We start from the raw sequence: 15389 nt of genomic DNA on the forward strand, positions 1-15389 counted from the left end.
AGCCTCAGTTTCCTGCTCTGTAAAGTAAGAGGCTGAATTAGGTGACCTCTAGGGTCCCTTTCTAGGTCTGAACACTTAACGATTCTATAAAAGGAGAAGACCCAAGTGCCTTCCCATCAGGAAGTTAGACTTTCCTGTCCTTCATACCTTCTCTCTGGGCCACTGCAGAAAGAAGCATCCCTGTAGATGCCTGCCTTTCTCATGCTGGCCTAACTAAAGGGACAAACAAGAGAGTCCCAGTAGGAGGCTTTCCTTTAAGTGCCAAACTCCTTCTATTACGAAGAAAAGATATTAAGAAGGTGATCTAACTCTAACCCTGAATCTTGATAAAGGAGATAGGAGACAAGGCAAGTATGGGGCAGAAAAAGAGTAAGATAAGCTATGCCCCCCCTACACACACCTTAGACTATTTAAGAGTCTGAGCATACACTTGGCTTTCCCTTAGAGAGCTCCATATAAGTAGTGGCTGCTTATCCAATACAACTGTGTGTGAATGGAAGAAGCAAGCAAGGACATGTGTAAACACATCCAGAGCATCAACATAAGTGTCCAATCAACGCACACATACTCACTCCTGTTCTTTCCTACTTTAGGCCTCTACATGCCTTGTAAGAAGCTATGGTGGGAGGGGACACTACATTCCAGTCTTCCCGCTCCTCAACGACAGAAAGGAAGAGGCAGAGACAGGAGCTACTTGGCTTCCTACAAATTGTTTTGTCCTTCCTCACAGCTGCAATCAGAAGCTAAGGGCTCCCGCAGGCCTTGTTCTGATCTGCTGCAGGCGATGGAGGGTTTTTGAAACGGAGAGGACTTGGCTGCAGCCCCGTTTCAGCTGCCATTGGGGCAGGCTAATGGGCTCATTCGGGAAGACCCCCGCCTGCCACACTAAAGAGTCCCCCGCCGACCCCCTCCCCAGTCCCAACCCAATTAATAAATGGGGGCTCCCACTTTATGGCTCTGGGAGCAGGAACCAGAGATACAAATGACCCCCAGGGAGGAAGAGAAAAAGGCCTTCCAAGAATCAAGCCAGAGAATTGTGCATCCACAGGCACACGCTGCCACAGGCTAGTCATATCCCATTTTCAAAGCATTAAAGGGGAAGAAATTGGCAAAAAACTGTATTTTCCTTCCCAGATCTGGAGTGGCATAGCATTCTTGAAGTCTGTGGGTACACCCCAGCAATAAACTTTCACCTGGTTCTCCAACCTGAAAAGGGCAGAGTGCAAGTGCCCATCTGGGCACACAGCACATGCTCCACTATTTTCCAGGGGCAATGCCCCCTCCTAGACTCTCCAATACTGAACACAGACACATCCCATCAAGTGGTTTTACATTTCCACTTCTTAAAAACAAAGCAGCTATCTCTTTCCAAGATCTCATCACCATCAACAGCATACATACGTCCTGGGGCCATCATCTTCAGGCTTTTATCCCTCTCCTCACATCCAAACTATCATCAAGCCTTGCTAATTCCTATAGACCCCCTTTCTTCTCATTCTCCTTGTCCTACTCTAGTGCAGGCCCCCAGGACCTCACATCTGGACAAGAACAACAATATCCTAGCAAGCCTTCCTGTTTCCTTGACCCAGTACAGCTGGAAAAGTTCTCAACATCATATTCATCTCATCATGTTCTGCTCCCTGTTGCTGCTTACTGAATCAAATTCAAATTCCTCATTCAGGCCGAGACTGCTCCCCCAACTTCATTTCCTAACATTGCTTTCCCGTACCACACTAACTAGTCCATTCACAGTCCTCTACACAAAACACACATACACCTTCTTCCATAAGTTTTCTTCCTCTGATCACCTTCCTCTCTTCTGTTCCATGTCCTCTATCTTCATTATCTTCAAAGAATCTTTTCTGGTTAACTCCAATTTTTCTGATTATTCTTTTGCTTTCGGTCCCTCTGTACTAGGTTACTATTTTATTTTTTAACCTGCATTAATGTGCTGACTTATAAATACCGATTTCCCACTTCCCATTCAGGTATAAGACTCATCTCTCACTAGACCCAGAAGCTTCCTAAAGGTGGCTCCTCCCCTAATCTTCCCCAGAAGTTGCCCTGTACTCAGGACATGACTCAGCTAATGATATTATTGCTCCCCACTGAGGCAGCCCTCATGGTATAACTTTTGGGATATCATATCAAACAACTACAAGGAATACAATCTTATTCTGTCAATTTTCAGGCTGCCACCTGCCTCTACCAACATTGAACTTGGCACTGAGTCTGTCCAAAATTACAAATTGTTTCATGACTTCAAAGTGTGTTAAAAACAAAACAAAATCCCCCAAAACAAGCACGGTCACCAAAAGAAGTTGTTTATCTCCTTGATTCATAGTATATAACCACTATTTTCTTTGAAGACCCCTCAGAATGAGAAGCCCCATTTTGCTCCCTAATTCTAAGATTACTCCCATACTCTCAGGTCAAGACCTGATTTTCTAGAATGCAAGTCAATCCCAGAGCCAATAGTAATCTTGTTCCCTACCAGGCCTGCCTCTAGACTGCCTTTGACCATCACATTTTTGCAAGGTCTCTAGGAATAGAGAAGTTATTCATGAGTCTCTCTCAACTAGTGAGTACTTCCTTAGATTAACCTCACTCTCAAATGCTGACTCTTACTTCCTCCAGTTTAGCCCTGTGTGGTTAGACCAGAAAAAGTGATCTGCCACTCCCCTTTATCTCCTACAAATTGCTCAAGATAATAAGAGGGATTTGCCCTTTATTCTTTCTATCCTTTAGCCTCAAGGTGCTTAAGAATCAAGATAATAAAAGCAAAGCACAATGCTCGACACATAGTAGGTTCCTGATGATGTTAGTTTCCGTTCTCTCCCTTCTTTCTCCCAACACCATAGGTTTCTCAACCTTTTAGGGCCCATTTTTTCACTGGCTAAAGATGGCACTGAACTAGACAAACTAATGTCCTTTTGTAGCTCTAACATTCTGTGACTCTAATTCACATATTTTGGTTTGTTTGCACTTCTATGCATTGCCTTCACTTGGATCTAAAATGAAAGGGAGCGGAATAATACTAGTTTCCAGGTTGACCTAAAATACATAAAACCACTTGCAGGAGTTTTAAAACTCAAAAAATACAAATAACTTTTTAACGTAATGTATCCGTATCATTCCCTCCTTATTCCTGAATTACTCTCTTGAACTATGTAGATAGCAGTGCTAAGCAAAATGTCCCTATGTAAGTTATTTGCTTAATACAATATAGCTTCCCTAGCGAAAATGTCTTAAGAGCATCCTCCTGCCTAAGGGTTCTAGACCCATCCTCCAGCCATAAAGGTAACACTACTGTAATCGAGGGGCATCCCCTACTCACAGTAATGCTTTAATGGGGCCTCCCTGAAATGAATCATGAACCATTAAGTCAATTATCCCCTAACATTCACTAGCCCAAACATAACTCTTCCTTCCACTCCATCTCTCTCTCTCTTCTTTATAAGCAATTATACCCTAAGTCTGTTTGTGCAGCCCAGCTACCAGGCTGCTCTAGTTCTCCCTTCTTCCCATCTCCTTCTTATATTGCTTCATTTTATATGAGATCTTTGGTTCCCTAACAGAAAATTTAAATACTGGTACAAGGCCAAACTCAGAAGTTCCTGAACTTACAAAAGGGATCAGACTCCTAAGCTTTCTCTAAGTCTGAATTCAGCCTCTTTTCTCTAGAGCTGAAAGCATTCAAAATTGCATTAGCCTTGGTAGGGAGGGTTGTCTGTCTACAAGCTGATCCTCACCCAAGGTAAGGCATTGTTGTAGTTCTGAGACACAGGGGGAGAAGGATACTCTCCTTGAGACAGCCTACCAGATTGGCTTCTTAAGGTAAAGAAAGGACACCCTCCAAGACTCAGGCTTTTTTTTTCACTTAGCTCTGACTGCTACATTGTAGCCTTTTTAAGCTCTCCATGCTGCCTCCCTCAGGGATAGTTTCGCTTGGATAAAATGTCCTTCATTCCTTTAGAATTATCAACATTATCTTCAGTTTACAACCATCCTAGAGCAAAACATCCAAAAATCCATCTATTTTCAGGTCTTAAGGAACCTAAGTCTAAGTGAATTTACATTTCATGGCTATACTCTCTCATTCCAGAGAAGCATGCTGTGGCTGAGGGATGCATATTGAGTAAGCTTCACTAACAAATACCCATCTAGAGAGTATTAAAGACCAAGTTCATATCAGCTTCTTTCTCTCCGCCTTGGACTACTAATTTTTGAGACAGAGATATAAAGAGAGCAATCCAGTGGCCAAAGTGTTTTGGCACCCTACTGATTAATCACCAGGGTATCAAAGCAGCTCTCATCTGCTTTCTAATGGATAGCAGAGCCCTCTTCTCACCAAGCTTTACTTGTCACAGACACCATCTGCAACTGAGCTTAGAAATGTCATCAGCAAAAGCAACAGTCTCAGGATATGAGGGATGAGGATGAAGAAGCGAAGGTTGAGACTCTCTGCCTTTCCTAGACCAGCAAAAAAAAAAAAAAAAAAAAAACTCCTGTACTGCACACAACATAAATTAAAAGCTTCTTTCATAGCTCTCAGCAGTAAGAAAGCATGGTTATTTTGCTTTCTCCTTCACCTATCACCCCATAAGTTGAAGATCTGGAATAGATATTTGTCTTCTGAATTGCCTCCCATTACCCTTCAAAACTATGAAGCAGCAATAACTCTCTATCACCTGCAGGGTTAAGCAATCAATACCTCTGATAGGCCTAAAGCATACAAGTTGGGTAGTGAGTGGGGAGAAGGGAAAAAAATAGGAAATGAAAAGAAGTGGGTGGACAGATTAGAGACAGCTACATACAGCGAGGAGTGGTAAAATACCACCAGTAATTCCTTCAGTTGTCATACTTCACCCAAAGTCTATCAACTCTTGAAGTAAACTTGAAAGTATTCCTAAGGCTATAGGAACACTAAAAAGTGTCTCTATAGATGAGAAATGCTACACCTGGACAGTAAAATTAACCAGAGTGTCCAGGAATGCTCACCTTGCCTCTCAGGACCACAGAAGACTTAGCAGTTTCGCCTCTCCCTTGGGATGGTTGAACATTTTACTCACTTGAGGAACTCCCCACTTCCATTCCACCTAGCTCTTCAGGATGACTAAGTTGTGAACAGAGAAGTAACTCAATACTTAAAAAACAGTCAAGCTATGGGGCAATCTTTAATAACAATGGAAATCCCAATTCAGCACCATTAACTGTTAACTTCTTTGAGGCATTAACCGTACCATACAGTTAAGGATGCCTGTCTGGGAAGATGGTGCCTAAGAAATTTAGGTATTGCACAGCACGGTTTCTAGTCAGAAATAGCCTTGGGTGTGAAACAGAAACAAGTCCAGGTTAGTTAAGTCTCAGCCTTTAGGCCTAGAATTGAAGACAGCCACTGCTATGACAACACTCTCTAGTAGGTTGAAGTTCACACTCGTAGTCATGAACTTGCAATATATGAAGACTGAAAACAAATTCCTTTTCTCTGGAGGCTAACCAGGAACACAGGATTCCAGGCATTGGAAAAATCTTGAGCCCCCCATTCTCCTTCTGGGTAAAGACATGACAGCCCTCAGGCAAGTGAACATCACACTTAAACTTTGGGGATTCCAAAAACAGGCTGGCAACCCTCATCATTACTTTTTGAACTCACTTCTAATTTCCTTGTTCTATTGTATCCCTTAACCTTGTACGATTGCTCACCCCACTCACAACTTCCTGATACCTATTCTCCCTTCTTCCTGTTTCCTGATGGATTTTATCTGCTCTCTGCCTACTTATGTCATAACTAGCAGGACTGCAGCACATACAAGGGAAATTTAGTTCTCAGTATCCTAAACCATGAAAAAGGGAAAGGAATCCTCTCCTCAGGCGGAGATAGGAAATATTTTGGAGATAATAGGAAATTTACCCTTATAAACAACTTTGACTCACTTCCTGGATTGGCAATGCATCAGGAAATCTCAACAGAGATAGGAACACTAATCCGAATGCTGACCCTACTCATGGTAACATAGGAACTGGTGGGGGCTAGAGAGTTATGGTTTAAGAGACTATTCTTTGGTCTAAACAGCCTCTTACCAACTTTCCTTGATGACAGTTGAGCTCAAACCCACTTACCTCTCCTTTCAGGAGGAGTTGGGGTACACGAAGCTCAACTCTTGATGGCCTGGCACTATCATTATTTGTGTAACTGTTTTCTACTTTAAAAAATCACATCTTACGGTTTTTCCCAACTCTTTTTTTATTTTCTAGTTCCTAGTCTAGTGTTCCGAAGCACTTGTTCAAACTCTGAGACCTACTCTTTTTTTTTGGTAGTTTCTAAGTCTACGGTGATTCTGAGACAAAGGACCCCTAAGATAAAGTGGAGGAAAAATGCCCTTTATACATAATTAGATCTGCTCAGAGGGTACAAATTAAGAAGTAAATGCAATGGAGCAAAAGTGGTATAGTAACAGGAAATATTTAATTTTCCAATCTCCACTTTCCATTTTTATAAACTGAAAGAAAAAAATTTAATATATTACAAAATATCTGTACATAGACAAGGTACACCCGATGGGGGGCAAAAACAAGAGAGAGAGAAAGGAATACAGTGTCAGGAACCTAAATCAGGGAGCATGAGGTGGCAACTGACACTTTTCTGATGCAGCACTCTCTCTCAAAACCTGCTGGTAACCATTTTAGTACTGTAACTATATATGCATATTATATATATACACACACACACACAAGTGGTTGGGTAATGTCTGTGGCATAAGCTAACCGAAGTCCTACTTACAAATTTGTGCTAACTGCCCTGCGTTTAAACATACAGATCTGATGTTGTTTTCAAATCCTTATCATTCCTATGTATAGTGAAGAAAAAACTAAGGAAACTGGGGAAACTGGGTCAAGCAAATTTGTTTTCAAAACCACAAAAATGATCATGGTCAAACCAGTTTTGCCTCTCATTCATGAACAGAATCAGATTTCTCATCTGTTCAAAATAACGTATTTAATGCACGTAATACCTCCCATTGTACAATAATTAAAACAAAAACAAACCCACTTTTGAATATAATTTGCTTTGTAATTTTCTAATAGTCAAGTTGAAATTCTGCCAAACCTTCACTTCCATCACATTTATAGATAACACAGCTGAAAAATTAACAAATACCTTTTCTTCCTCCATACAGATTCCAGGATATTTAAGTGAGTTTCTTTTTTCCTCTGCTTTTAGAAATAGTCAAAATTACCAGGCTTTTTTTTTTTTTCTTCATTTTAAAGGTTAGACTCCCAAAATGGGGTTGAGGGGTGAGATGGGATCATACATACACACACACACGTGCACGCATACACTCACCCCCTTCCCTAGTAGGAGGGATGGGGAAATGGAGACTTAAGTATATTATTTAGAATATTTGGCATAATTAAAAATAAGAAGTTGGAAGAGGGAGGGAAAAACATTATTGATGACTGCTGATAACCAAAATACAATTAAAATATATAGAGAATTTTATTTATTTTGATGGGAAACCAATTTTTTTCACTGGATACTTTCGAAAGTATCCCAGGCTTAAGTTCTTTAATCAAAAACAGAGAGTGGGGCCCAATGCCTTAAATTCAAATATTCTAAAATACAAAGGCCCATGTCTGAGGACTAAGAAGTCAACAGACAAAAGGTTCAGATGAATTTTAATGCAATTTACCAATAGCATGTCGGTGAGCCTAGTAAATTTAACTGGACACACTGTTATAAAAAGCCATCAATGCCAAAACGGCTAGAAGGTTCTCTTTCTGATCAATGTTTGGCCCTGAGGGCAAGGTCAGACCAAAACCCAGAGAATAATAAAGAAATACACACACTGGATATCTACCTATTTCAGTAACAAGGGAAAATAGTCTTCATGTAAGTATCTGAAGAGGATTCTTCTTTCAGTTCCTTAACATTCTTTTTTTTTTTTATTAGTGCACCTTTCTCTTACAAGTAGTTTTTATTTTTTAATATAAGAACTTGGCATTGAAACACGAAACTTTACTTGAGTTCTGAAAACTATTCTCCAAGATGCTGAAGCATGTTTGCCCTCTTTGTAAAAGGAAGCTAACCTACATTTCACAAAGGTCTAAGTCTGTGCAGATAATTTATATGAACGTGTATGTTTTTAAAACACATTATATGCTGGTACTCACATAGAAATGGAAGCCAGAATGAGAAGCCTTCCAAGTTATCCCACCCTGAAAGCCTTTCTCTTTTCCATTTCCTGTTTATAATATGGCAAAATTCTTGCCACGAAGTCATAATTTAACCCCTTTTACCAAAATCAAAACCAAAACCAAATCTCTCTCGAGGAAAAATCCCTAAAAGAACTGGCAGGATATACATGCTAAGATGTGTATATGTCAATACTGTTCTTTCTCATGGTCTGCTCTTTTAAAATTATTTTTTAAAAAAGGTCTCAAGTATTGATATAGCTTCAGAAAAATATCCACCCTAAACTAGGTTACATTTTCATGTATTTTCAGGATGTCTTTTTTTCTCTTTGACAATATTACAATGCACTGTTTCAAAGTTTTTTTTGACATAAAAATATATGTGTAAACAGTATGCTAACTGCTCTTATTAGCCCTCTAGGTATGGAGGCATCATCTCTAACCCCAGCTCAGCAGCAATGTTCTAGGCTGTCTGTATTTATAAATCTTCACCATCAGAACATGGTTTTAAAAAAACAAAAAACATTTTAGAATTGAAGAGTTACAGAGAACAATATAGGAGTTTGAATTTCCTTTCCTTTATTTAAAAAAAAGTAAAGAATTATCCCAGGTTCTTGGGCATCTCAACGATTAATTTTTTCCAAACAAATGCCTCAAAAAGAGAAAGAGAGAGAGAGAGAAAGAGAAACTCTATAAAGATGGGGTAAAAATGGGAAGAGATGGGGTAAAGTCTACCTACTTGCCCAAGAATGCCACTTTCTACAACCTGCTTCATGTGCAGGGAGAGGGGGCATGTCTTTTGTCAAAGTGGAGCAAACTTTAAGGATGAGTAATTTATTTGGAAAAAAGGTATGTTCAAGATGCTCAATGGGGAAAAAAAAAAGAGTTCACTTGAGAGCAAAAATGTGAGATGGTGGAGAGGAAGGAAACATTTATTTAAATCAGCCAGTCACTCTGTTTCCCTTATAACAAAAACCTAAGAGCAGCTCAAATTTTTTGAACACTATTCTCTTTAAAGAAGAACAAAACAACTAAATTCAAAAGAAAGAAACCATAAAAAACCCCCAAAACTTTAAAAACCTAGAGAGCCTCTCCTGAGCCATCTCAAAATTGAAATCATTCTCTTTTTCCTTCTGCTCAACAAGTGCAGGCAATGAACGAACTAATAAAACATTTACTTTTCAATTTAATGACCCTCTCCACATTCTCTACTTATATCTACTAGGTAGAGTTGAAGTAAATGTTCTGGCTATAGCCCATCAAGGGGGAACTGGTGCCAAAATCATTATTTTTAAGTCGCCTGCTAGTAGCAAGTGAGCAAGGAATATAATGGACAGCTTTGCAGTAGCCAAATGCAGATGATTACCTTGCTCTGGCAAATGATTTCATTAAAGGTTCAGAGACCTGGATGGAAGAATGGATAGGGAAAGAATCTTTCAGGACACTGAAGTCTCTGGGCTAGTAAGGAACTCCTCTCCCTCTTCCCCCTCTTGGCGGGACTCTTGTAGGCCCCCGATAGAGTTTTCCGTAAGAAGACTGAGCTGGGGCCCCCCAGTTAAGGCCTGCTCCTGAGCTGCTGGCCCCAGTAGGTCCTGGCCCCAGTTCCCCATAGTTTTGCAATTTGGTCTCTGCATGTACCACAGAGTTGCTGCTTCCCTCAGCCTTCAGGAATGGTTGCCCGACCACTGAGGGTAATGCTAAGGGGACCCTGGCAAAACGGAGGTCCTGGTCCCCTGGGAACTGCACTGACCCTGTGCCCTGGTAACTGCTGGACTCCCCAAGGTGGCTCACAGAGCCTGAGAAGGTCCTGTTCTTCACCAGGGTCTGGGCCAAGGATTCTGTCAAGGCTGGACCAGAGTTGCGTTCGTCAGTGTCAGTGGCACTGAACCCTGTTTCAGGCCCATCAGTGTTTCCATAAGTCCTGTTGGGATGGGGTCGGGTGGAGTATTCCATTGATCTCAAGGCCTGGTGCTCATGTGGCAGGTGGCCAGAAGGCTCTGCTTCAGGCTGGGTTAAAAGTTGCAGCAAGGCGGCTGTCACGGCTGGGTTCAACTCCTGGGGGGCGCTGGAAAGATCGCCTTCAACCAGAGGGGGTGGAGGTGGCGGCGGTGGAGGTCCGGGGGGCTCAGGGGGCCTCTTCTCTGGTGGAAGAATGTGAGGAGGACACGCTGTGGAAGGGTTACTTCTTTTAAACACCATCTTATAAATCACATGTGATTATAAACACAAACACACACACACACACACTGCCCAACAAAAACAAATATCAATACAAGTAACCAAATATATATAAAGAATAAAATCGTGGGATCAGAAATGGCAATTTATAAATAAAACCAAGTGATTGAAAGTAAAACAGTTGCATTCTGGATCTAACAGCTGGTGTAACAAGATCGTATGTTTCAAATGATTGTCCTGATTTTTGTCTGAGATTTCCTCCATTTCCTTCCTTAAGGAACTGTTCTAATATGTAGGCTGTTGGCAGCCTCCCCGCCCCTTTATGCTGTTGGATCAAAACATTAATGAAAATAAAGTATAAAGAAGGAAGATGAGAGTGAACAATACACACATGCTGTGGTCACATTTCTAGGACATAATCTTGCTGTACAATAGGAGACCTTGCATGGACTTAGCTAACACATTTTACAGAACATTTAACACCTGAAATGGAACTTAAATAATATACAGGAGAGAGGAAATAAAGTAAAAACCTTTCATTACCGTCATGTATAAATATACACTTGCTTTTCCACACTTCAGTCCCCTCTCCCCATAATCACATTCTGAATAAAGGGACATTAACCACCATACTCTCATTCAGCCTCCTATGTTACAGTAATTATAAAGACTAAAGTAACCTTCTTCTATCATAATTTTCTATGTTGTTTTCCAACCTCCTGCATTTTTCCACGCTATGAAAAAAAATGACTATAGCAATGTCATGCAGAATGGGCTGATGATAAACATCTGTTTATCCTGGAGCCAGTGACAAGAACTGAGTATTCAGAAATGTATTAAATACTATACTCTATCTTTCCAAAGATCTTTGTCTTTTTTGAACCACTCCCCAGACATTTTTTCCCCCCACTGCTGGCTAAATTTGCCTGAGCATGGTAATCATTGTCTGATAATGAAATCCTGTCAAGGCAGGAGAGCAGAAATGTAAAATGGTGTAAGTTTGAGGACACACAAAATCAAGTACAGTCAGAATAGTGCCTTTAGAGTTGCGAGTCACTCTGCTGAAGAAAAGGTTTAATGTTTTGAGATATCTTCCAAAGGAACAATTTTTCTGTTCCCTGTGGAAGCATAGTTTTAAATGTCCATATAGCCAGTAGTTTATTGTCTGAGCTAGTGATAAAAAGTTATTACTCAGACAAGCTGAAAATAGTTTTTAGTTATAATTTGATATTTTGATAGCATATTTACCACAATTATATTTTGTAAAGACAATCAGTAAAGTAAGTATGCATTCTCTTGGCGTGCAGATGAAAACACTACAAAATTGTAAAATTGTGCAGTGGAAGGATGAGGTCAGGTGCTATATGTAACACACAAGTAGGGTGACCAACAGTCCCAATTTGCCCAGGACTGAGGGGGTACCCAAGTTGCCAACTTTCAGTTTTAAAACCAGGACAGCACTGGGATGAGCTGGTCATCCTACATAAAGTACCACCCAGGTTACTTAACAGATTGGCTGGTTGACTAGGTGGTAGGGAAAAGTAAATTTAAGGACAAAAAACTAGCTATGGAAAACTCACAACTTGAAAAGTAGACATCTTGAAAAAGGAGAGCTAACTGGACTATAAATTTCTATAGATTTCAGAGCTTTTTGCTGTCAACACTACATATCTCACTACCTAAGAACATCACAGTACCAGTTATTTTTTAAAAGTTTTGGACTATACATGAAATGGAACACCAGAGTTTGTTTTAATACTGAGGGCCAACAACTTTAAAAATGCCTAACTATAAAAGTGGGCAAAGCTAAACTTATATTCTTCCAGCTATACCACTTTTCATTTTTAAACTTTGCCTTTTAGGTAAATAGCCTAGTTGTGTTTCAAGAGAACTAATTCTTGAGCTCAAATTCTTTCACATGTATAAGAGGATGAAAACTATTTCAAAGTAGCAAAAGCACATGGATTATAAAGAACTATTAAAAAAAGGTTAATAAAACTTCTGAAGGGAATTAAAAATAAAGATCACATTGAAAAAAAATCATACTGTTAAAAGATTTAAAGTGTTAACAATATTGCCAATCCTTAACAGTCTGTAATAACAGACGAGGTACTAATGAAATGTACAAATAACTTAATTCAATCATAACCCCTTCCCAACAAATACAGAGTAGCTGAACAGTAGCCAAAGTGATAGATTTTCACCTTCTTATTCAGTCTGCCCTCTGGTGGAAATGCTAAAGAACAGTAAAATAGCCAAATAAAAGGCAGCAGGGGAGAAACAAGAACAGGAGAGACATAGGAGAGACACCAACTGGATAATCCAGGGGTGACTGTAATAATTAGGAGCAGCATTTTTACTCTGAAAAGTAAATCCAACAATTTATGACCATAGGCCAGGTCTTAATTTTAGTTCAATTTCATTTTGACTGATAGCTTGTCGGCTCAATTATTGGGTGAATTTCTTTCAATCACTATGCTATTTAATTTGAACCATGTCTTTTAGGTGTTTAATTATAGACTTTTTTTTTTTTAAGATTGGCACCTGAGCTAACAACTGTTGCCAATCTTCTTTTCTATTTTTTTCCTGCTTTTTTCTCCCCCAATCCCCCCAGTACATAGCTGTATATATTTTTTTAGTTGTGGGTCCTTCTAGTTGTGGCATTTGGGACACTGCCTCAACGTGGCCTGACGAGCAGTGCCATGTCTACGCCCAGGATCCGAACCGGCGAAACCCTAGGCCACTGAAGTGGAGCGTGTGAACTTAATCACTGGGCCACGGGGTCGGCCCCGAAGAATTTTTGGGGGGGGCGTGGCATATGAGATATGAGACTAAGAGGCCTGCTTTAATTCTAGACCAGCTTTCTCTGTTATTCCATGTTCCAGAGTCTCTTAAAAACAATTGAATCAGTATCACAGAGTAGCAAAGTGAATTAGGAACACGTTAAAAAGAAACACACTAAGAAAGTACATGAGTTCTAGCTCTGCCTCTGCCAATAATATGGTTCCAGCAGTGGGACCATAGGCAGGCAGGCTTATTTAAACTCCCTGGATCCTAGATTGTAGTTTTCCTACCTGTAAAATGGATAATTTTGTTATCTTCCAGTTTTAAAAGGCTTTACATATGAAAAATAACTTACATATTTGACCCTATACCAGTGGAAATAAGGCATATACTTTATGGAACATCCCATATGAAATGTGAATGCAGGACCCTAAAGTTGAACGTTAGTGTACCTCGTCAGCCCTTGTGCCTCTTCTCATTCCCCAATTCACAGGGTCTTCATGGATAGCGAAAATTTCCACGTAGTTGAAAATACTTTCAGATAAGTAATGATCTTACAAAGACTGTGAATCAGAATTGATTAGAAAATTTAAACTTCTTTTCCCTCTAATAAATTGCATACTGTGATAATGTGAGATCAAGGGTATAACATTTTTTCTTTTTTCTTTATATTATATAATGCTCATTTACTAATCTGGGGTCCGCTCAATTATTTCTTTCAGGAATACAGATTTAAAGAAATCATTTTCATATGCTATTATATTTTGGAAAGGACATGTATGGTATTAATTATCTACTTAGAAATATTCCCAAATTATTCTTCAGGAAATTAACAATATTTTATTAGGCTTTTCTTGACTGTATCTTTCAGGCAAGACTCTGGTATCCAGCATCCACTACACTAAAGTACAACTGATTATTTGTACAATCTGTTTGTTTGGAAGGCAGACTTTCAAATGCTAGTACTAGTTGGCCACCATACACACAGTGGTTCAAGATGTATCACTAGTTATGAATGCGGTTTCCTTGGGTTAGAACACAGGGGTTTACTTACCTACGTCCTAGGAAAAGGAAAAACAATCAGTATATAAAAGGTGCTTTGAGAAGCTTTGAGACTTAAAAGAAACTGGGCAAGAAATACATCACTTGGTGCTATGGTCTTCTGTAGACTAGGTTACAGAAAAACTGAAAACGAGGCCACTGATGTGAAAAAGAAAATGTTAAAGAGATTTTTAAGAGGATCAACAGCACCTGAGCTTAATGAGATTCATGACCGGTCTGTTTACCTGCTGCCTCCTCCTGTGGCATTGTGGGAGTTCTTCGGGGCCCCTGTGACCCACTGTTCTTGTCACTGTTGTTTTCCTCCAGGTTGCCTGATGGCTCCTGGGTTTTCATCAGCTGACTCAAGAGAACTGCCAACATATTCTGCATGTCAGCTGGTGTGCTTGAAGTTTCAGGGGTCGTCTGTTCTGCTGAAGGCTGGACCACCGGGGCAGGGGGTGCCTCCTTCAAAGATTCCTCTGGGGCCACAGGCTCTGAGTTCTGCTGCTGAGAAGTGGCTTCTGTTAGGGCACTGATGGATTGGTTCAAGGCCTCCAGCTGCTGCTGCATCTCTGGGTTGGAGTGGATATTAAGCAGCTGTGCCATTTGAGGGATGCTCAGGTCAGTTTGGCTCTGCAGCAGGTTCAATAACACTGCCAATTCACTTTGATTCAACTGCTGTGTGATGTCACCAAGGCCTGTGGAGACAGTGGAGCCAATATAAGAGGATGAGGCAAGGACCTCTGCCTTCTTCAACTGGCAATAGCAACTTATAATATCCAATGAAAGAAGTTTCATTTTGCATGTCTCATTTTTCATGCCTCAAATTGTCATGACACATTCTGCTATTTTTTAGATTTTTGCTTAAAAATACAGAGACTAAGTAAAACATCTCTGTATTGTGAGTAAAAGTGATTTCGTTTTACCTATATTCTTCAAGGTCAGTGATTTTCAACCCTTACTATACATCAAAATTACTAGGAGAGATTTTAAAATTCAGATGCCTCAGGTCTTATCCCTAGAGATCTGGCAATTGTTTGGAGGTGTTTATTTTTAAAGCTTCTTAGATGATTATAATGTGCAGCCAGCATTGAGAACCAAAGAGAGCCAAGGAAAAGATATTTGTAGTTCAGAAAAATTGGTAGTACCATAGGAGAACTACTTTCTTATAACAGTTCATTATTACACAG

At 40.0% G+C, this 15389-nt stretch overlaps 1 protein-coding gene across 37 annotated transcripts in view; it reads right to left on the reverse strand.

Annotated features, from left to right (window-relative positions):
• Positions 1 to 15389, reverse strand: part of CDK12 (cyclin dependent kinase 12) — a 75134-nt gene that overhangs the window by 27128 nt on the left and 32617 nt on the right. For 16 of the 37 annotated variants that reach the window (XM_070562134.1, XM_070562140.1, XM_070562139.1 and 13 more), the window contains exon 13: positions 14445 to 14897. In XM_070562134.1, the coding sequence (XP_070418235.1) occupies positions 14445 to 14897 (453 nt within the window). Of the gene's footprint in view, positions 1 to 7202; positions 10365 to 14444; positions 14898 to 15389 lie in introns of those variants that run through there. The other 21 variants (XM_070562113.1, XM_070562111.1, XM_070562107.1 and 18 more) reach the window with 4 other exon arrangements.

Source organism: Equus przewalskii, chromosome 10 (assembly GCF_037783145.1).
Source record: "Equus przewalskii isolate Varuska chromosome 10, EquPr2, whole genome shotgun sequence".
Classification (NCBI taxonomy): Eukaryota; Metazoa; Chordata; class Mammalia; order Perissodactyla; family Equidae; genus Equus; species Equus przewalskii.